The sequence below is a fragment of the Solea senegalensis genome, linkage group LG17, assembly GCF_019176455.1.
Source record: "Solea senegalensis isolate Sse05_10M linkage group LG17, IFAPA_SoseM_1, whole genome shotgun sequence".
NCBI classification, from domain to species: Eukaryota; Metazoa; Chordata; class Actinopteri; order Pleuronectiformes; family Soleidae; genus Solea; species Solea senegalensis.
This window is the reverse complement of record NC_058037.1, coordinates 20,529,255-20,552,410: the sequence shown is the minus strand read 5'-3', so window position 1 is coordinate 20,552,410 and position 23,156 is coordinate 20,529,255. Positions and strand designations below refer to the sequence as shown.

Sequence of the window (23,156 nt, the reverse complement as noted above, 5' to 3'; positions counted from 1 at the left end):
CACGCGAACACACGTTTGCTGACTTTATCCGGCACATTAGCTTCATATATAAAATCCTCTGTAAAACACTGTGCTCCACTGTGCAGCCACCAACAGCACACTTGTCCCTCAGCGTTGACATAATACCGCTCTTCCTCCCTCGCCTGCACTCTCGCAGGGACAAGGTGAGGTAAGTAAACCAGTAAGTAAACTTACTGGTGGGGCGGTAACATTCGCGGTGAAATGAGCATGCTGCTGTCATACGTGCAGGGAATTCAACATGGAGTGTTTTATCGCCTATACTTACACTAAGAGGGACCATGAAAACATGACTGAGTATTGTTTTTCCACACTTTGGCGACTGGTAGGGCCTCCAGAGTCCCAAATATCAGTACTGAAATGATTAAAAAGTTGATTTTGCAAAATATGTCCCCTTTAAGATGACTTAGATAAGTTCTAATCTTACAATGACGTCACGTTCAAACACTTTTAAAACTTTGAACCTGAAACAGAACTTAAAAACACCAAGAAAGTTCTCAGAATAGCTTCCGCTGTAAGAGTACGACTTGTGTGCCTCAGGTTGTGAGTTCAAAATCCTGTGATGTAGTGAACTTTTTGAGTTCAAGATTTAACGGAAACAGTCAAAGGTTTGAAGAGGACCGAGGGCGTGCGTCCGTTCGGACCGCGGGTGTCTCGTTACGTGACTCGTGAGGGCGTGGCATCTCCGTTAAGTGACGCGAGGGCGGGCGCTCCGTTTCGCGACGCGGGCGTGCCAGCGGATCAGCGTGGCATCTCCGTTCTGACCGTGAGGGCGACGTCTCGTTAGTGACCGTGGGGACGCGTTGTCTTCAGTCGACGTCCAAAATGAAGTTCTTGTTAAATGTGAATATTTTCTGTGATTTTTCAGCTTCACTGACTCTAAATAAAATCAAAACTTTGCTTTTACCGTTCAAATATGGACAAAAAAAAATTTCATTTTCGAATTTTCATTCGCTGTTTATTTGTAAACAAATGACAGTTTTTCTTTAATCTGAAGCGAAATATTCAAAATCACCAGAATCTTCCAGGTTTGCGTCTTCATCTTCATCATCGTCATGATGTAAAACATTCAAATCCACGCGTGACTCGTGTGAAAGAGAAGTTATCAAATGACATTTGTTTAGTCATGAATTACCCTCGGAGTCGGGGACGCGTCCTCTGGCGTCTTCTCAGCGCGTGACGTCATCCTCGTCGATGCATCTTTCACACAGAGTTGATAAGGGGGTGTGTCATCTGCTCTTCAATCAACCAATCAGTGAAGCTGTTATTGTCAGTTGCTTTGGATAAAAGTAAATGTAATGTAATGTAATGTAATGTAATGAAGCATTTCCAGAAATAAACGTCTCCTCGACCCTGAGACGCCCCCCTGCTGGTCTGGTGTAATATTGCAGCAGCAGGCACTTCCTGTGTGTGTGTGTGATCAGAAGATCTTGACGTCCAGCAGACGGACGTCTCCCTGAACCTCCACCACTGTGATCCGGTCCAGGTCCTGGACCCGGTGTTTGTAGTCCAGCAGGTGGGTTCCGTTCACAGCGACTCTGAAGAAGTGCGAGTCACATCGGACGATCATCTGCGACAAACAAACAATCGTACGGTGATTTCCAGAAACGTGAGTTTGGGAACATTTGAAATGTTTGTCACACAGAGGTCAAAGGTCACCACACACCTCAAAGTACTGTCCAGCTGTGAAGGGGAACGAGTCCAGCGTCTTCTCCTCGATGCCCCAGCTCTCGCGCAGGAAGGAGTTCCTGATGAAGGCGGAGACTGTGAGCCGAGGGTTCAGGTGCAGCACGATGTCGCCGCCGTCTGAAGGTCGCAGGTTCACGCAGAAACTATACAAACAAACACAAACATAAATAAACAAACAAACACAAACAAATTAATAAATAAACATAAACAAACAAACAAAAAAACAGGTCGCAGGTTCACGCAGAAACTATACAAACAAACACAAATAAACAAACAAACAAAACAAATAAACATAAACAAACAAATAAACATAAACAAACAAACAAAAACACAGGTCGCAGGTTCACGCAGAAACTATACAAACATCACTGAACTACTGTATGTGCTTGGTGCTGTGGCTGCAAAGCATCATGGGAAATGTAGTCCTTCAACACAGACACTAAAGGCTTGTGACCTGTAAACAACATCCCATAATAGAACATGTTCTTAAAAATCTGTTTGATGGTTACCTGCGAGCGTTTTCATTAGTTTCTGCTTTGATGGAGATGCTTCGTCCCACTTTGAGGCCGTCGCTAAGGTTACCAGTGAACGGAACCAGCTGCGCACACACACACACACACACACGCTCAAAGAATCATTGCTTGTTAAACTACAAAGACCATCATGCATCAGTGAAACTCACCAAGTTTCCCGACAAGGAAATTATTGCCTGAAAAACAAAATGTCAAATATTTTCAGTAAGAAACAAGAAAAACAGCTTTTATTGTGAAAATTTTCAAAATAGATGGATGGGTTTTTTTTTTGGGATTAAATTTTTCTAGTTTGTTAATGTTAGATTATGTTAGCATACGTTACCTTATGTAAGCATATGTTAGCATACTTTAGCATATGTAAGCATATATTAGCATATGCTAGCCTATGTTAGCATACACTAGCCTATGTAAGCATACGCTAGCATATGTAAGCATATGTTAGCATACACTAGCCTATGTAAGCATACGCTAGCATATGTTAGCATACACTAGCCTATGTAAGCATACACGCTAGCATATGTAAGATATATGTTAGCATATCACAAGCATATGTAAGCATATGTTAGCATACACTAGCCTATGTAAGCATATACACTAAGCCTATGTAAGCATACGCTAGCATACAAGATATGTTAGCATACATTAGCCTATGTAAGCATACGCTAGTTATTATGTTACCATACACTGAAGCTTCCATGTAAGACACGCTACATGGCGTAAGCATACAGCTAGCACACTAGCCTATGTAAGCATACGCCAGCATATGTAAGCATATGTTAGCATACACTAGCCTATGTAAGCATACGCTTAGCATAAGGCTAGCATACACTAGCCTATGTAAGCATATCGGCATGTAAGCATATGTTAGCATACGCTAGCAATATGTAAGCATGTTAGCATACACTAGCCTATGTAAGCATAATACACTAGCCTATGTAAGCACACGCCAGCATGGCAAAGGTTAGCATACATTAGCCTATGTAAGCATACGCTAGTATATGTTACCATACACTAGCCTATGTACATTACCGCTAGCATATGTAAGCATATGTTAGCATACACTAGCTCATGTAAGCATACACGCTAGCATATGTAAAGTTTACATAGCATACACTAGCCTATGTAAGCATACTAGCATATGTAAGTTATTGCTAAAGCCAGTTAAGATACACTAGAAGCCTATGTAAGCATACGCCGGCATATGCCAGCATACAAGCCTATGTACATACGCCAGCATGTAAGCATATGTTGTGCTATGTAAGCATGACGCCAGCATACATGAAGCACACGCTAGCATACACCAGCTTCCTATGTAAGCATACGCTGGCATATGTTAGCATACACTAGCCTATGTAAGCATACGCTAGCATATGTAAGCATATGTTAGCATACACTAGCCTATGTAAGCATACGCTAGCATATATAAGCAAATGTTAGCATACATTAGTCACTTACAAAGAGGGAAAAAAATGACTAAATTCCAGCAAATGATCAGAATCTTTCAGGATTTGTTATTTGTGTGAAACACAATCATGACTTAAATTAACGTGAGGTTTACGTTGTAAATCGCACACAAACACACACAACTTAAATTAAAATCCTGTTGTTTTTTATTTCATGTGATCATTTGAAAATTAAAAAGGAAATTAAAACGAAGGGAGTTAGCATAGAGATAGCATGGAGTTAGCAATGAAGAAGACATTAATGAACAACTTCAAATGGAAGAAATTAAATATTGAAGTTTGGCTGAATCTGTTTTTTAATGTAAAGAACAAAATCAAAAATACAATTTTATCAATTACAGATTCTCATTTGCATACTGTATATATGTATACACATACATTTATTTATATATATATATACATAAATATATATATATATACACATTTATATATATATACATGTGTGTATATATATGTGTGTATATCTAGATATATAGATATACATATATGTATTAAAACTGTGAGATGAAGAAAATATGAATTATTATTTGCATATTATCAGCGTATGAAGTGAGTCACATAAACAAACTTCTCACCTTCCTCTCTGAGTCCTGATTGGTTGGACTGGCAGCCGGAGAAATCTAAACAACAACAACAACAACGGTCACGCCCCCTTGTCACAGAAGCGTCACATGAAGACACAAAAGAAGACACAGTCCGTTTCTCAATATCCATACTTGTGCGTACTTGTGCATACTTGTGCATACTTCACAAGTACTCCCGTACTTGTGAAAACGTCATTGAGGACGGTTCTCAAAGAAATATAAATCTGAAATAAATATTTTTCTGTGTCCCGGAACAAAGTTTTAACATCATTTGAGGCGAGAAATTAGTCATTTAGAATTCAAACATGTGGTTTATGTATGAAGATATGACGTATTTATAGTTTGGCAGCGACGTTTGTCGGAGGTGATAAGCTCCGCCTCTGCGGATGCTCGGCACTCACTGTGCCCGGCACAGAGCAGCGTGACCTCGGCCTGTCCTGATGACATCATGACGTCTCTGTCATTAGATGCTCGGTGTGATCCATAGATTTGTTGTTGACGTGTTATTTTGTTTTTAATGGAAACTTTTTGACCTGACAGTTTAAAAGTTTGTATATTGTTAATGTTTTATTTATTTTAACTTTGAATGTTAGATTTATATTAAAGGGGACATATTATACCCTATTTCCCCCATTAAAATAGTTCCCTGGTGTCCTAATGAACATGTCAGTGACATGCTTTGGTCAAAATACCATAAGGATGAAGAATCATAGTAGTTCAATAACCCTGCTAAACCCGCCCCTTTCAGAACGCTCGGTTTTCGTGCATGGTCCCTTTATATGCAAATGAGACACAGGCAAACACACACCCACTTCTTCCAGGGGGTTTCTGATTTGTCCTCTTTACAGCTCTATCCGTCTCCCCCTCCCTCCACTAGCTCTCTGACAATATCAACATGTCAGCGAGAGTGCCGTCACAGGAAGAGACGTCCTACATAAGGATCGAGCCGAACACTGTCCAACTGTAAATCAGTTAAAAACACTTAGGAACAGAAGATCAGCGGCGCGCTGAATAAACTGTATGTTGATGTATCAGACCGGAGACTGTGCTCCGGAGACCTCACCACTGCTGACCAGCTCCGGTGCTCCGGCGAGCTGGCGATCACCGTGTAACCCTGGATTTCCACTGGACGCGGAACGGCCGCGGAACGGCCGCGGCGCGGTTCTGCTTCGTCCTCTCCCAAACATCAATCCCCACCGGGCGCGTTACGGCAGCGGCGCGGAGCCTTGGGAGCCAGCGATCTGGCCATCTATTTTCGATATTGTGCTTCTACCATGTGGAAGTTTGCTAGTCAGTTTCTCTAGTTGCCTCGTTTTATGTAGTTTCATTATGTCCTGATTGTCTGTGCAGTATTGACAATGTAATAACATAGTTAATAAATTAGTTAATAAACGTATTGTGTTTTATTTTGGTCTGATACAGCAACATACAGTTTATTCAGCGCACTGCTGGCGATCAGCGGTGGCGATCAGCTGATCGCCAGCGGCAGTTTAGGCTATCGGTGACACAGAGAGTGTAGCACCGCTGCACAGAGAGTGCAGCACCGCTGATCGTCAGCGGCGAGCTGCATAAACAGCTGCTTTATGTGATTGTATCAGACTGAGTCTGTGCTCCGGTCATGGAGGACGTAATGAACAAATATGTTTAATTAAGACGTGTCAGAATGGTCAGTTATGAGCTCTATGTGATCTTTTCTTAACAATTTGTGTGTTTGTACGTCTGTGAAATACGTCCCCTGACTAAATACGGCGACCGCTGGCCGCAGTCTGATGTGAAGTGGTGCGAACACACGTTTGCTGACTTTATCCGGCACATTAGCTTCATATATAAAATCCTCTGTAAAACACTGTGCTCCACTGTGCAGCCACCAACAGCACACTTGTCCTCCGCGTTGACATAATAGCGCTCTTCCTCCCTCGCCTGCACTCTCGCAGGGACAAGGTGGAGCTAAGGTGGAGCTTGCAAAGTAAACTTACTGGTGGGGCGGTAACATTCGCGGTGAAATGCGCATGCTGACGTCATAAGCGCAGGGAATTCAACATCGAGCGTTTTATCGCCTATACTTACACTAAGGGGGACCACGAAAACATGACTGAGTATTGTTTTTCCAAACTTTGGCGACTGGTAGGGCCCCCAGAGTCCCAAATATAAGTATTGAAATGATTAAAACGTTGATTTTGCATAATATGTCCCCTTTAAAGTCGCACGGTCATTGTATCTGTACTTAAATATAATATGTAAATATTAGATATGTAGAGTAGTATATACATTACATTACATGTCATTTAGCAGACGCTTTTATCCAAAGCGACTTACAATGGAATCAAGTACAATTAGCCAGGGGTGGAATCGAACTTGCGACCATGATGTCTTTGGTACACAAGGTAGGGTCTTAACCACTGAGCCACTCCACCCCCACAATACAATACAAATATATATTTGTACACATTATATATATATATTTGTAGAGTAATAGTAGAGTAGTACATATATATACTACTCTACAATGCTGTAATATCTATTTTCCACATTGTATAATTTGTATTGTATATTTTAATAGAAATGAATTAATAAATGAAGTTAAATATTTAAAATGTAAAAATAATAACAACATATATATGCATTTATTAAAAGTATTTCATATGTTCATATATCACCACTGTAGGTGGCACTAATGAGGCTGCAGCACTTGGCGCCAGCCAACATTCACACAGAAGAACAATACTTGCATACTTGAGTATTGAGAAACAACCACATACTTGTGTACTCCCGTACTTGGCAAGTATATACTCCCAGCGTACTTCTCAAGTATATACTTCCCAAGTAAGCAAGTACATACTTGCTTACTTGAGTATTGAGAAACGGCCACAGACTCACCGACGCAGGCGGGACCACGCCCACAGCTCCAACGCTGACCTTTCCAGAGATACAGAGTGTGTCGATGCGCTCCAGCGCCACACGGTGTTTGTACTGCAACAGGTGGGCACCGTTCACTGCCACCTGCAGGTCAAGAGCAAGAACTGAGAAAGCTGTGCTCCATTGACAATCAGCCATCGGTCACGCGTTCATCGAGTGTCGTCACCTTGAATTCGTCTCTGAGGACGAGGACGACGAGCTCGAAGGCCTCGCCGGCGGTGAACGGCGCCTGGCGCAGGATCTCCTCGCGGCCCCAGCGCTCCTTCTGCAGCGTGTTGCACACGACGCACGGCGACCTGCGAAACCTCGGGTTGAAGTGAAACGCCACGTCGGCGCGCGGCTTCATGCTGCTGCCACACGTGAAGTCCACCTGGAACCTGCGAGACATCGCAGACGCACGATTATTCCACACGCTCAGAAACATTCACCATCACGATGCTATTTTTTAATAAACCATGGAAAGTGTTCGATGAACGCTAAGTGATTTCGGCACGTGACAAGTTTAAAACGTTATGTCAACGTTACGTCAATGTTACATCAACGTTATGTTACCTTTACGTCAACTTTACGTTACCTTTACGTCAACTTTATGTTACCTTTATGTCAATGCTATTTCAACTTTACGTTACCTTTATGTCAACTTTACGTTACCTTTATGTCAACGCGTTTCCTTTAAACTTTACGTCACCCTTTATGTCATTTATGTGCGTCAACGCTTATTTCAACTTCGTTACCTTTATGTCAACGCTTATTTCAACTTTACGTCAACTTACCTTTATGTCAACTTTCGCTTCAACTTTACGTACCTTTAACCTTTACATTCAACTTTACCTTTACCTCAACTTTACGTTACCTTTATGTCAACGGTATTTCAACTTTACGTTACCTTTATGTCAACTTTACGTTACCTTAATGTCAATTTTACATTACCTTTATGTCAACTTTACGTTACCTTTATGTCAACTTTACCTCAACGTTACGTCAGCGTTCATTCAAATCAGGAAACTGACTTTGTGTAGTTTACGTTGTTTGGTTCTCTGTAATCTCATCGCACAAAGAATGCTGCGGTTAAAATATCGGACGCTGAACTCAACCCTCTTCTGATCACCATGAGGATTTATTCAGATTCCATGGCTGTAGAATTGTCTAAAACATTTCTTCTGTTCCTTTTTTTGTAAAGAGAACTTTATTCAAACGTTTAAGAATCACAGTCCTGAGACGGTTAATCTCGTCTGTGATTGGACGCTCGTTCCTGAGCGGTAATGAGACATACACATGACAGGATGATCACAGGAGGATGAAAAGACTTCAAGAATCCAGCTGATTTAAGGGAAATCAGCTTCTGCTTTTCAAAATAAAAAACATGAGCTGTTAAATGTGCACTCAGACGCAGATGGAGTGAACTTTTATTTTGAAAAGCGGAAGCTGATTTCCCTTAAATCCGCCTGATTCTTTGGTTCCACAAACTTTTACCATAAAGTCCTCTGTCGGGAGGACTTTACGGAGTTTAAATCAGGTGTTCGCAGGTCGAACGCTAATGCACAGACTCACCTGTCAGAGTCTGACGGAACTGAACCCTGGATGAGAACCATCTCACCTGGACACAAACCACCGAGGATCGTCCCGGCGAAGGGAATCACCTGTGGAGGAGACGCCCGTGAGACTGTGAAAGACCAACTCAACTAATGACCAGGGACCGGAATCCTGGACAAAACCCTGGAACCAAATCATTCCATACATGTCGCATATTTATTACAACACCAGAAGAATTATGTCTTTAAATGACTCAGCACAAATGTCATGATATCAGTATCAGACAAAAATCCTAATAATTATTATTCAGTTTGAATCAGCTGATCGACCGTAAAGTCAAACGTGACGACTCACGCAGCGTCATTGACATATTTCCATTTTGCCGCGCCAAACTCCACACGACATTTGAGCCTATTTAAGCCTCTTCTAACAAATCTGCGTAACGTAAGGAACAAAAAGACCAAAGCACAGTCACAGCAACACTGAGGCCGTTTCTCAATATCCATACTTGTGCGTACTGGTGTGTACTTGTACTACTGTACTTGTGAAAACGTCAGCGTGACCTCGGCCTGTCCTGATGACATCATGACGTCGCTGTCATTAGATGCTCGGTGTGATCCATAGATTTGTTGTTGACGTGTTATTTTGTTTTTAATGGAAACGTTTTGACGTTGGGTCATTTCGTACAAGCGGCCGAAATGGGATTCCTCAGGAGGGTGGCTGGCTTTTCCCTTAGAGATAGGGTGAGAAGCTCGGTCATCCGGGGGGAGCTCGGAGTAGAACCGCTGCTCCTTCACGTTGAAAGGAGCCAGTTGAGGTGGTTCGGGCATCTGGTGAGGATGCCTCCTGGGCGCCTCCCGAGGGAGGTGTATCAGGCACGTCCAGCTGGGAGGAGACCTCGGACAAGGTGGAGAGATTACATCTCCACTCTGGCCTGGGAACGCCCTCAGTCGGAGCTGGTCAATGCGGCTCAGGAAAGGGAAGTTTGGGGTCCCTTGCTGAAACTGCTGCCCCCGCGACCCGGCCCCGGATAAGCGGAGGATGATGATGATGATTTCCTATGTTGATTTATCAACACCGTAGATGGCGCTAATGAGGCTGCAGCACTGCAGAACTACAGCAGAACAATACATACATACTTGCATACTTGAGTATTGAGAAACAACCACATACTTGTGTACTCCTGTACTTCTCAAGTATATACTTCCCAAGTTAGCAAGTACATACTTGCTAACTTGAATATTGAGAAACGGCCGCTGTGTCACTTTTCCACTCGGCGAACACAAACACCCACTTCGTGTTTCTGTTCCGGTGAAATCATAATATTAATGCTTCGCACAGAGCGGAACGTATCGACCCGAACTTCAACCCATTGGCTCCATATTCTATGAAATTAGGACGAAAATGGTGAATAAACCTTTAGCCCAAATTCACCAGAGCTAACAAAGCACTGGAGTCACGTGACGCGACAGAAAACACGGACGATATTCAACTTATCTGCGTCGCTCGTCTGTCGATTAATCGGTGACGTCACCGCAGAGGACATACACGAGTAACGTTGAGACTCACCGGCTTTAAAAACGTCTGTCTCGAGCTGGAAACGAACATTTTGACCGCCGCGCGGATCTGCGCCGTTACCTCTACTGTTTACTTCCGCATATGACGTCAACAGCACGCGCGCGCGCGCACACACAGGGCAGCTGGAAACGTAAACTTGTCGTCTCGTGTCCTCTTGTCCTCACTCGTGTCCTGATCAGTCTCATTGTCTCTTAGAAACAAATTTTTTTTTTTCATGAACCAAACTGGATCTTGGCTTTTCAAAATAAGAGCGACTGATTTTGGCTTTTTTGTGACTTTCCTTTAAACAGTCATAATTGTGATAAAATAAAACACATGTTTCAGTCAGAACTGTCTACCAATGTAGAAACTAATTTACAGATACATTTATTTTCCCTCTGGACCAAATGTGTCTTAAGTCTTATTTTGAAAAGGTCTATTTTCGTTTAATTTGATGAAAGAGTGAGGAGCAGAATCACAGTTTGAATCTTTATTACATATAAAACTGTACAAGAGTAAAAAATCGTTTGAATCATAAAAGATAAAACATTTAAAAACACAATTGAAATAAAAGCTTAAGTCCATCAGGATCCTCTCAGAGCTGCAGCAACGCCCCTCCAAGTAATATTATGTAAACATTGTGTCAGCTGCTTAGTGTCCTTAAAAAAAACCAACAGTGTATCCACCTATCCACCAGGGGGCACATGGATCCTGTGAGGTAGCGCCGACAGTCTGCTGCACTCAGAAGTCTGCGTCCAGTCTGAAGGTGTGGTCTGTGGTCGTGGACATCACGCCCATCCTCTGGTACTCGCCCACTCTCTTCTCAAAGAAGTTGGTCTTTCCCTCCAGAGAAATGTTCTCCATGAAGTCAAAGGGGTTCTCAACCCTGTAGATCTGCACACAACAGAGATGGTGAGTCTGTCTGTCTGTCACAGGTGAGTCAGTCTGTCCGTCAGTCAGTCAGTCACAGGTGTGTTCAGTGTGGCGTCTGTCTCATGCTGCTGTCGTCTGTCAGTGAACCACTCGTCCTCTGATCAGAGTCTCAGCAGCACTCAGCTCCCATCACCAGCTGAGGTCCGTACCCCTGCGCGTCTCATCATCACACACCTTTAAAGGCACAATTCAACGTGTGTATGTGTGTCACCATGGTTACCTTTGTAAAGCCGAGTTCCAGCATCAGTCTGTCAGCAACAAACTCAATGTACTGTTTCATCAGCTCACAGTTCATCCCGATCAACTTCACAGGCAGAGCCTCAGTCAGGAACTCCTGAAGACACACACACACACAACCACAGGTCAACACACACACAGGTCAACACACACACACAACCACAGGTCAACACACACACAACCACAGGTCAACACACACACACACACACACACACACAGAACCACAGGTCAACACACACACACAACCACAGGTGTTAGGTGTGACTCCGCCCACCTGCTCAATCTCCACAGCGTTCTTGATGACCTTGGTGACGACCTCTGAGGTTGGCTTGTTCACCAGATGTTTGAACATCAAACACGCAAAGTCACAGTGAAGACCCTGAAACAGCCAATCAATCAATCAATCAATCAATCACATGAGCAGGAAGAAGTCCAGCACCATTATATTTAAACGCAGATGTGGGAGGATTTCGGTTTATAACAAAAAAAAAAAAGGAGAAGAGTGAAGACTTGGATAAAAATCGTGTTCATTTTCATACTGCACTTTATTTACTTGTAAGAGGCACTTTAATAAATAGATCTTATTTTCTCACCACGTCTTTGATTTGATTTTGTCCAGCATTTGTAAGCTGTAGACTCTCTGTCCAGTCAGAGCCATATATTGTGTAATTGATGCTTTCAGCTTTTATTAATTCAACCCGAGTCACTGGAACACTCACAAGATGTCACTAAAATCACACTGTCCCTTTAAAATCTGTCAGAAAATGATGGAATCGTATCGTGAGATTAGTGAGACACAGTAAACTCTGTGTGTGTGTGTGTGTGTGTGTGTGTGTGCACACTGATGACATCATCACCTCGTCTCTGCTGATGAGCTCGTTGGAGAAGGTCAGGCCGGGCATCAGGCCGCGCTTCTTCAGCCAGAAGATGGAAGCAAACGATCCAGAGAAGAAGATTCCCTCCACGGCCGCGAAGGCCACCACTCTCTCTCCTGGACCACACACACACACACACACCATCAATAACCAGACCTGATCAATAACCAGACCTGATCAATAACCAGACCTGATCAATAAGAGCACAGACACCACAGGAACAAACACAGGCGGCTGCTGTACCGTAGGTGGCGCTCTTGTTGCCGATCCAGTTGAGCGCCCAGTCGGCCTTCTTCTTCACACACGGCAGAGTCTCAATGGCATTGAACAGGTATTCTCTGAGGGTCAGTGAACGCACCATCACACAACAGCACAGAGGACACATCAGAGGACAGTAGAGGACAGCAGAGGACAGTAAATGACAGCAGAGGACGGTAAATGACAGCAGAGGACAGCAGAGGACAGCAGAGGACTGTAGAGGACAGCAGAGGACAGTAAAGGACAGCAGAGGACGGTAATGACAGCAGAGGATGTAAAGGACAGCAGAGGACAGTAAAGACAGCAGAGGACGAAGGACAGCAGAGGACGGTAAAGGACAGCAGAGGAAGGACAGCAGAGGACAGTAAAGGACAGCAGAGACGAAAGGACAGCAGAGGACGGAAAGGACAAGTAGAGGACGGTAAATGACAGCAGAGAACGTAAAGGACAGCAGAGGACAGTAAAGGACAGCAGAGGACGGTAAAGGACAGAGAGGACAAAAGGACAGCAGAGGACAGTAAAGGACAGCAGAGGACGAAAGGACAGCAGAGGACTCAAAGGACAGCAGAGGATCGACAGCGACAGCAGAGGACGGTAAGGACAGCAGAGGACGGTAAAGGACATCAGAGGACAGTAAAGGACAGCAGAGGACAGTAAAGGACATCAGAGGACAGTAAAGGACAGTCACCTCTCTTGTGGCTCTTTGATGTACGTGTTGATGAGGAGACTGTACATCTCTGAGTGAATGTTCTCCATGGCGATCTGGAAACCGTAAAAACACCGCGCCTCCGTCACCTGCACTTCCTGTGTGAAACGCTCCACCTGGTGGCGACGGAGTGAAACAACGGGGTCAGGCGGCCGATCGAATATCGATATCGGATCAATAAATGAGCGCGCGCTCACTCACCAGGTTCTCGTTGACGATGCCGTCGCTGGCGGCGAAGAACGCCAACACGTGTGAGATGAAGTACCTCTCCTCGTCCTTCAGAGACTCCCAGTGCTGCAGGTCCTTGGACAGGTCCACCTGAACAAACACAAGCCGTTAACCACCGCGTGACCACGCCCACAGCCACGCCTCCCCGCCGCAGTGGACGCTCGTACCTCCTCTGCCGTCCAGAACGAGGCCTCGGCCTTCTTGTACATCTGCCAGATGTCGTGGTACTGGATGGGGAAGACGACGAAGCGGCGGGGGTTGTCTTTGAGCAGAGGCTCCGCCTCCTCGCCGCCGCTGCTGCTGCTGCTATGCTTCACCACTTTGGGCTAAAACAGACAAACAAAAAGACCTTCTCACATCTATAATCAATATCATTATTGATCAACAATTTATCAGCAGCTGGAATCAGATTAATTCGGCCCTTTAATTCAGATTGTATGAGCGGACCTAATTCACTCATTACAGATTAACAGATTACTGAAGAAACAGAGATGATAGCTGCCGATGAAAGGACATGGAAACTTCAGGCACAAGAGGAACTAAGGTCTACGGCAGGGGTGTCACACTCATTTTTGTTCAGGGGCCACATGGGGGCCGGACCAGTAAAAATAGTAAAGTAATAGCACAATAACCTACGAACAACAAGAACCCCTTTGTTTTTTCTCCTTTGTTTTACATTTACTGAAGGATAATTTTACAAAACATGAAATTTCAACAATATCATGTCTAAATGTACTATTTACACAGCACACTGGATCTATAAAGGCACAAACATTTAGTCACGGGTATCTGGAGCATTTGACGTTACGTTTAGATTAGTGGGAAATTTGAACACATTCATCCTGTGGGCCAATTGGACCCTGTGGCGGGCCGGTTCTGGCCCCCGGGCCGTATGTTTGACACCCCTGGTCTAAGGTAAGGGGGGAGTTTAAATCAGATTACTTTACTCTGAATCATGTAAACGGATTATTTCAGTGATCACACAAATCATCTCATGTCAGCTGTTTCTCACGTGACAACATCAAACAGCTGACCAGACACGTTCGCGCCACAATCGACGCACATTCCCGCTCAATGAAGATGATCAATGCGATCGGTCGGCCTCAGACCGGAAGTCGCCAGCTGACTCAGCGTCACTCACCTCAGCGTCGTTGAAGATTTTTCGCGCGGTTTTTGACGCCAGGACGCGGGTGTTGTTCAGACTCGGAGGCTGAAAACAACACAAAGTAAAGATCAATACAGTGACCACAAACATCGATCACGTGAGCCTCACGGAGGATGAAGCGGGATGTAAATCAGCTCAGGAAAATGGCTGCCGTTAGTTTGGCGTGAAAGTTGATGACGAAGAGGAAGAAGAAGAAGAAGAAGAAGAAGAGGAAGAGGAAGAGGAAGAGGAGACTTCTCACCGTGTTTTCTTTGTCCAGCGCCATTTTGTTGGTTTGACTGACGAGTGTGTTTTCATCCTTTACAGAGAGAGGAGCGCGAGTAGACAGCATTTTTATACACACACAGAGTGACGTCACACGGGAGAAAAGTCCGCAAACACAACACCGTGACGTCACAGGGGAGAAAAAGGAGGGAAAGGTCCAGCAGCAGCGACAAACACAGAGAGAGAGCAGAGACTGAAGCAGCTTCTCCGTCCGCGGCTCCTTTTTATTGAAATGTTGGCGCGTGAACTCAGCCAGCCAATCACAGCGCAGCTCGCGGAGGCTCTTTAAACGTGACGCTGCCACGGAGCCAATCATATGGCACGCCGCGTTCACGTGACGCCCGGAAGTGTGGGAAATTGAAGCGGCTTTGTTTAGTTTGTCCAAGCTTACGAAACCGCGAGAAACCGGTTATAAAAGCAGTTACGAAACACTCATTTAATTTAACAATAAAACACTTTTATTTTACACGTAACAGTCGATTAACCGACATTTCACAACACGACCCTTAAGCGTTAGATGAACGTTAAAGTGAGAGAAGTGAATGTGACTTTTGCCTGAAAAGAGAAACATTAACATTTACAGAGTCTGATCACAGTCATTTAACTCTTTATATTTACCCACACTGCACTGGTACATAAGTATATGTTTATATCTTATGTGTTTATTTAACATATAGACATTCAACGATGTCAACGTGAAAGATGCCAGATTATAGAGAATCTACGCTTGTAAAACAACCCACGAGGGAAACAATAGCAGCGGGCGCTGAATAGAATAGAATATAGAATATAGAATAGAATATACTTTATTAATCCCTTGCGGGAAATTCTTTCGTCACAGCGCTCCAGTGTACAAAGGTAACGAATGTTATAGCAGCAGTTTTTTACAAAGTTAAAATAAATAATCAGAATAAAATTACACAGTTAAAGAATACAAATAAAATAAGAACAAATTTACCAGGTAAAAAATTTCAAGAATATACCTCAAAACTTGCACCTCCCCCTCCCCCCCATATTAACAATATAAGCAGAGGAAATATAAGCCTAAATGAATGAATGAGTATAAATGAGTTTAAAATGGGACAAGAATAAAAGAAGAGCTAAAACAAGTGCTCAATGAATCGATTATTAATCAGTCTTTTATTTTTCAGCTTCTTAAATGTGAATATTTTCTACTTTCTGTCATTTTAATTTATTTGTTTTATATTCTATTTCTATTTTTTACTTAAATTTAATTTCTTTTTTTTAATTTTTAACATATGTGCTCTTTAAAAAACTGACTGGTATTTCAAAACAATTTCCTTCGGGGTAATAAAAGGATTATGATTCTGATTCTTATTTTCAGCTGCTTAAATGTGAATATTGTCTAGTTTTTGTCATTTTTCAGCTTCTTAAATGTGAATATTTTCTAGTTTTTGTCATTTTTCAGCTTCTGAAATGTGAATATTTTCTAGATTTGTCATTTTTCAGTTTCTGAAATGTGAATATTTTCTAGTTTCTGTCGTTTTTCAGCTTCTTAAATGTGTATATTCTCCAGTTTCTGTCATTTTTCAGCTTCTTAAATGTGAATGTTGTCTAGTTTCTGTCGTTTTTCAGCTTCTTAAATGTGGATATTAACATTTGCTTTTAGAAACTCTTTATATTTACGCACACTGGACTGGAATATAACAATAATACACATAAATGCATGTATGTAAACAGACACTGTGCTGCAGTACCGCTCACAGCCTCACACAGTCGCTGTGACCACACAATCACATGTAAATATATTTATCTCTCTTTTTGAGAAGGGTCTAGCTGCAGACCCGCAGACCACTCAACGAAACGCCCCTTTACTCAACGAAACGCCCCTTCACTCAACGAAACGCCCCTTCAAACTACACGACACTCTGATTGGCTCTCAAGAGAAACGTGATGAAGTTTACGTTGACCGAGTATGAAGAGAGAACCCGAAAAAGTAACACGGGAAAAACACGGGAAAATGACGGAGGAAAAGGTAAGAATGGATAAAAAACACATTTTGATATTGAACACTGGATGAATAGTCATTATTTGTATCCATTAAATCAATTAAGTGCAGTTTATTAACCAGTAATGTCTGCATGCTGTAACGATAGCGACTGTAACAGCAAGCAAGACGCAGCGATTTTCTCCCTTTTTTTTTTTCTTTTTTTTCCTTTTTTTCTTTTATTTATATGTACAGGTTATAACATTGACAATATAACATTGTCTCATTTTCAACCAAGAAACGTATAAGATAAACTATATGATCTCTATATATTAGTATTTATCTGTTTTTTAATCTTTAAATGACTCTGACAAGTTGCACACAGCTTTGCTCATTTGAAAACGTGTGACCTCAGTTCTACAATTGTTAAGATAAAAGATTTGATGATGAATAATATTTTTCATGTTTAGAAATGAGAAGTTCTGTTGAATCACAGTCAACAGTGTCATTTGATTTGATTTATTTCAGTTAGCCTGCATATATTTTAGGACAGGGAAAGTCTTAAAGGCAAATGCAGTCCAGTGTATTACTACTTGATTCTGGATGATTATGTTAAAAATACAAAATACAATTTTAATTTACATTTTCTCTTATAGAGCAACACTACGTTCAGTGAAGGAGCAGACCCTGAGCTGAGGAGATGCGACTCGGACACTTATCAGTGTCTGATCTGCACAAAAAAGGGGAGCTATGCAAAGCTTGTGTCTCATCTGCAGGGACACCAAAGGTCAATGGTGGAGTACGGTGGTAAGTCCTAAATTATCAAATATTTTTTCATTTCAACGCTGAAAGGCTTTAATTTCCCCATGAGCCTTATGTATTATTAAATGTGATGTTATTTCTGTTTGTCCTGACCATGGATAACTGTGACCATCAAACTATTCAACTCATCCATTTGAGTATCAGAAACTCAAAATAAGTAAAGTAAAGTAAACCATTTCATCTATGTGTACTGTACTTCATGTGTGTAGAATCTTAAGTCAATCTTTTATTTTCACTCTTGTTAAGAATTTAGATATTGAGAAAAAGTTTCAAGATTCCTGCATTTTTATAGATGCCCCTGATAATAATGATTGTTCTCAGAAGTAATGTAACAATTTGCCTCTCAGACAGGCTTATCTGTATATCCATTTAGGGCAGTGATGTTACTGTGGCCAAACAAGTTGCCAGCCAGGATGACACCTCTTATCAGAGGAAGTGCAAATAATCAGGGAAAGAAAATGTCTTATTCAAAGTTCTTAATCACATGTATTCAGTGTTGCATATTATGTGTAATTTAATTTTAGGAAAGGGCCCAACAAGCCCAACAGAAGCGACGCGAGGCATGTTGTCTGTTAACCAGTGTAATCACAGAGGATCAGGGCATGCTGCAACACCTTAAAGTGAGTGACAATGGCATTTAGTGTGGTGTTTGTGTATTTGTATATGAATACCCAAACTAAAATCCTAAACAATTTTTATAGAACATCATCACAGGCAACACGGTGTCTCCTTGGGCCAAGAAACAGGACAGGGTCATCCTTCTTTTTGAAGATGATGAACAAGTGGACATGCACTTCTTGTCTGAAGTACTCGAACGTACTGAGACAGACAAGAAGTCTGCAGATCCAGTGGCATTCGTAATGGATGTACTTTTGCCAGAGGTGAGATCTCAGACACTGACACTGATTTGTAGACTACATGTGTTATATGACTGCATATGTCTGTCTCCTTTTAACACATGGTCACTGTCTAACACAATCTTAAATCTTAATCTTCATGCCACAGGCAACAGTACATGCCCTCGGAGCTGTTCACTCCATCTCCCTGGACAAAGCCAAGGAGATGTACATGCGTGGCACAGAGTTTGACTCAAGGTAAGCCGGATAGTTTAGGAAACTGTTAATCCAATTTTCTGTTTATATCTTATTATGTATTTGAGTGTCTTTAACAACTTCATTATTTTGCTATATCATTTTGTCTTGTCAGCGAGATAACCCAGCTTGGGGAACAGCTTCAGAGCCACATTTCCTCAAAAGCGAGGCAGAAACTGGATAGCTTCCTGAGCAATTACAAGAAAGCCTTGGAGTGTGAGGAATTCCTCAGGTGCCTGTAATCCCTGGGTAGTGAATGTGTCTGCTGGATAGTCTGTTGTGTATAAAATAAAGAAAATATATCATTCATCACTTGTATTCATTACATGGATTTGAAAGTTATACAACTTTCTGTGCAGAATCAAGGGTTTCAGTGCATTTGTTTTACTTTCATCAAAAGACCCACTGATGTCCAACTGGCTGGGTTTGATTCAGATACCAATGTGTCACATATCTTCCTGGAAATAGGTAACATCTCCTTAATGACATACTCAGCAGATCTTGTCTACTTAACTTCTGTCTACCACCACCTGGACCACACCAGCACAGAATTTAAGGAGGGTTTCTTTCAGATTAAAGACCTGATCAAGTAGACTTTTATTAGTTCTAATCGTTGTTCTGTCCAGTTGAACAACATGTCAAACTACAGACTAATAAGACATTCAATAAATGTAGGCCTATATTAAACACACCTTTTTGTAACATACAGGTTGCCATGATGTTGGAAGTTTGCAAAAACAAATGAAATTATTCAAAGTGTGTGTTCAAAGTGGAATTTGTGATATTATATTGTATAAACATGATATTATATTGTATAAACGTGATATTATATTGTATAAACATTGTATAAACGTGATATTATATTGTATAAACGTGATAATTATATTGTATAAACGTGATAATTATATCACATAAACGTGATATTATATTGTATAAATGTGATAATATATAAACGTGATAATTATATCACATAAACGTGATATTATATTGATAATTATATCGTGATAATTATATCACATAAACGTGATATTATATTGTATAAACGTGATAATTATATCACAAAAACGTGATACTATATTGTGTAAACGTGATGTTCAAAGAACTTTTCCAATCGGCATTTATATATTTTAGCAGTTTGGCTATAACATTTCATACTTTACAAAGTGACATTAATTATTCACAAATTTCACAGAAAGTACATTTCTGTGTTCATAAAAGTCAACACGAGTATTTATTCTTCTCTTTTCCTGTCGCACACCGGGATAAAAGTCTCTTGTCAACAAGTGTCTATGAGATACGCGTGTGTAAATAAAGTTTCAATAAAAGAAGACGTTATCACGTTAGTAAACGTCATCACGTTTCAGACGCAGTCTCTTGAGAGCCAATCAGAGTGTCGTGTAGTTTGAAGGGGCGTTTCGTTGAGTGAAGGGGCGTTTCGTTGAGTGAAGGGGCGTTTCGTTGAGTGGTCTGCGGGTCTGCAGCTGGACCTACTTGCTCTTTTTGGCTGAAGCTGAATGTCGGTCAGTAAGGCAAGTGGGCGGGACCCTCATCAGCCAATGACGCGCCTCCTTCACGTTCCCGGTACTGATGTCATCTCTCTGCTCATTGGTCACGCCCCCGCAGCGGCCTGCTCAGGATTGGCTGACCGCTGTTACCGGGCGGAGTCAGCGGGGAGGAGCCGCGGCCCGGTTGTGTAACGTGACACTGTCGCCGAGCAGAAACTTCACACACGGAACCAAGTTATGTGTTTATATAACAAGCCGCAGCGCGAGGCCGTCTCTGTGGTTTCCCGCCTCTATCTGACCTGCTTTCTTTGACCAGTTTATTCACACACACACACACATCATGTATTCCCTAACTCTAAAACCAGGTCTTAACCCTAAAAAAGCCCTTTAAAGTTGTGAGGACCAGACAGAATGTCCTCACAAAGAAGACACACACACACACACAGACGCTGCATTGACTTCCATTGTTTAAACAGATTAAACAAAGTCTTATCACGCTAACATTAACCAGAACCAGTTAATGAATAACAGTAATTAAATATCGCGATAATGTCGTATCGTGACATAAATATCGCCCTGACCTGTGGCCCCACCTCTTACCTGCCCATGGTGTTAAAGAACAAAAAGTACAAACCAACACTTTTATATTTGAGATGGTCTTTTTTTATTATTATTATAAAAGTCATTTCCTTTTTCACCATCACTTACAGGCAAATCATTCTGATAAAAGCTGTTGTTATTATTATTATCATTATTATTATTAATAATAAGAATTACATTTCATAACATGAGGTATTTTCATACTGGCTACACTGTAAAAAAAAAAAAGCACTTTTCCTCAACACATGTTTATTAAATAATAAAAAAACAAAAATAGAAAAAGAATAGGTAGTATCACAGTGAGGAATACTGACATGTTTAAAATAGCAACAACTCATACAATCAATAAATGCAGATTGGAATACACAGAACATTCATATAGATATGAATATATTTACAGTATTTACAGAAGCACAAATACACAGAGGCTTTGGCAAGAAAAAAAAGAGTGCATATGGTTGACTAACAGATACACACACACACACACACACACACACGTGAAGTAAACATGAATTTACTGAGTACAAAAACCAGCTCCATTTTAAAAACTCCAGTGCAACGTCAAATCTTTATTGGTTTTGTGTGAATGAATAGCAGCTCCGCCTCCTGCTCCGCCTCCTCCTCTGTGAGTGTGTGTGGGAATAAAATGTCCTGAGCAAAGCCGGACACTGTGTCCGACAACCACATGAGCTCAACTCAAGGTTGTGTGGATTCTGAAGCACTGACACCAGAGTCAGTGCTGCCTGAGATGTGGACTCCCCCTGCTGGCCTCGTCCTGTGCCTACAGCGGGTAATAAAATCTCAACCAGGACGTCACATGATTACGTCTTCATCTCACTGTAAACCACTCACTCTCCCACACCAAACCTCATGGAGAAGATCAGTGATTTTAACATCACACACACAGGAGCTGTTGATCCACAGCTTTTGGTGTGAGAGGGCGAGTGGGTTACAGACGTGATCATGTGACGTAGATATCGTAGACTTGGACTGACGGCGATTTTATGACACAAGTCTTTTATTAAGAGGCTAAAATCAGTTTTTCCTGCTGAGAACCGCGTTTTCAAAGTCCACTCGGCTAAAAAGTTACCTCAGTGTCGGGAAGCATCGGTGTGTTTACTGACATACTGTAAAGTGCAGTTCTCTGAAGTACTGATGTAAAAAGAAATAAAAATAATTTCATTCATTTTTTTATTTGAATTTTCTCGCAGAAATCCGACGTTTGCAGTTTTTGTGCCAAAGTTTTTTGTAAAGACTCAAAACTCCAGGTTTCTGTTTCATCATCAGTCACTGGAGTGTAACGACCGCTTCAGCCTCAGGGGGGCGCCATACGCTTACAGACCATCATTCTGACTGAAGCTCCGCCTCCAGTGTCCTGAGTTAGTTGGCGGTGGGGACGAGCACCCTGACAGGAAGGGCGGGGCCTCGGATATGACCTTTGGGCAGGGCCATTTTGTTGAGGTCACCGGTGTCGGCGGGCCACGACGTCGCCCGCTTGGACGTCGTGTGCCGCCGGGCGTGTTTGGTCAGGTGGTCACTGCGCATGAAGCGCCGGTCGCACACGCCGCACACAAACTTCTTCTCGCCGGTGTGCGTCCGCCGGTGGCGGGAAAGCTCGTCGGAGCGGGCAAACTTCTTGTCGCAGCCGTCCCAGTGACAGCTGAACGGCTTTTCACCTGCGGAGCGACAACAAACACGGGTCACCACCACAACAACACGCGAAAACGTCTACGTTTCTTCAGCATATTTGTTCGACAGATGCAGATGTTTGTGTTTTTAAAATGGCCGCCATCACGTCACTACAGGAGTGAGATGAGGACGCCCCCTGCTGGCCTCAGCAGTCACATGATCACGTCTTTAGCTCATCTGTGTAAACCACTCACTCTCCCTCCCACACACACACACTCACTCACTCACTCTCCCACACTAAAGCCCATAGAGAAAATCAGTGATTTTAGCTCACAGGGACGCAGGAGCTGCTGGTCTACTGCTGCCTCGTGTGGTCACTTTGTGTCACTGAAGCAAATCTAAAGTTTTTCAAAAGCCAAATTGACAAAATAAGACATTTGAACTTAGTGATGGAGGCAGCAGTGGATCGACAACTCCAGTGTGTGTGTGATGTTAAAATCACTGATTTTCTCTGTGAGGTTTGGTGTGTGAGAGCGAGTGTGTGTGTGTGAGAGAGTGAGTGTGTGTGTGAGAGTGCATGAGTGTGTGTGTGAGAGTGAGTA

General features: G+C 42.4%; 4 protein-coding genes and 1 non-coding gene across 5 annotated transcripts in view; 1 reads left to right on the top strand and 4 right to left on the bottom strand.

Annotated features, from left to right (window-relative positions):
• Window positions 1-954: 954 nt before the first annotated feature.
• LOC122784367 (galectin-8-like) lies at window positions 955-10,397 on the bottom strand. Its single transcript, XM_044049614.1, has 9 exons — window positions 10,306-10,397; window positions 8,755-8,843; window positions 7,370-7,580; window positions 7,165-7,287; window positions 4,279-4,323; window positions 2,390-2,416; window positions 2,217-2,305; window positions 1,685-1,850; window positions 955-1,588 (listed from the first exon to the last, which is right to left on the bottom strand). The coding sequence occupies exons 1-9, from the start codon at window positions 10,342-10,344 to the stop codon at window positions 1,439-1,441; spliced, it is 939 nt and encodes a 312-aa protein (XP_043905549.1). The 5' UTR covers window positions 10,345-10,397; the 3' UTR covers window positions 955-1,438.
• A 371-nt stretch (window positions 10,398-10,768) lies between these two features.
• Window positions 10,769-15,740, bottom strand: LOC122784352 (ribonucleoside-diphosphate reductase subunit M2-like). The gene is made up of 10 exons (XM_044049595.1): window positions 14,937-15,740; window positions 14,672-14,740; window positions 13,698-13,856; window positions 13,504-13,620; window positions 13,285-13,418; window positions 12,582-12,676; window positions 12,321-12,454; window positions 11,738-11,842; window positions 11,447-11,560; window positions 10,769-11,187 (listed from the first exon to the last, which is right to left on the bottom strand). Exons 1-10 carry the CDS (start codon window positions 15,273-15,275, stop codon window positions 11,035-11,037), a joined length of 1,419 nt encoding a protein of 472 aa, XP_043905530.1. The 5' UTR covers window positions 15,276-15,740; the 3' UTR covers window positions 10,769-11,034.
• On the bottom strand, window positions 11,265-11,399 carry LOC122784633. The gene has a single exon (XR_006362205.1). It is a non-coding gene; the product is annotated as a small nucleolar RNA SNORD94 (small nucleolar RNA).
• Window positions 15,741-16,820: 1,080 nt separating the features above from the next.
• On the top strand, window positions 16,821-19,127 carry LOC122784376 (PWWP domain-containing DNA repair factor 3A-like). Its single transcript, XM_044049627.1, has 6 exons — window positions 16,821-16,955; window positions 17,564-17,714; window positions 18,254-18,349; window positions 18,431-18,610; window positions 18,735-18,823; window positions 18,936-19,127. Exons 2-6 carry the CDS (start codon window positions 17,658-17,660, stop codon window positions 19,060-19,062), a joined length of 549 nt encoding a protein of 182 aa, XP_043905562.1. The 5' UTR covers window positions 16,821-16,955; window positions 17,564-17,657; the 3' UTR covers window positions 19,063-19,127.
• Window positions 19,128-20,971: 1,844 nt separating this feature from the next.
• LOC122784538 (Krueppel-like factor 11) overlaps window positions 20,972-23,156 on the bottom strand; it is a 2,829-nt gene continuing 644 nt past the window's right edge. The window contains exon 2 of the mRNA XM_044049843.1: window positions 20,972-22,653. Coding sequence (XP_043905778.1) covers window positions 22,306-22,653 — 348 coding nt within the window. The 3' untranslated portion in view covers window positions 20,972-22,305. The remainder of the gene's footprint in view (window positions 22,654-23,156) is intronic.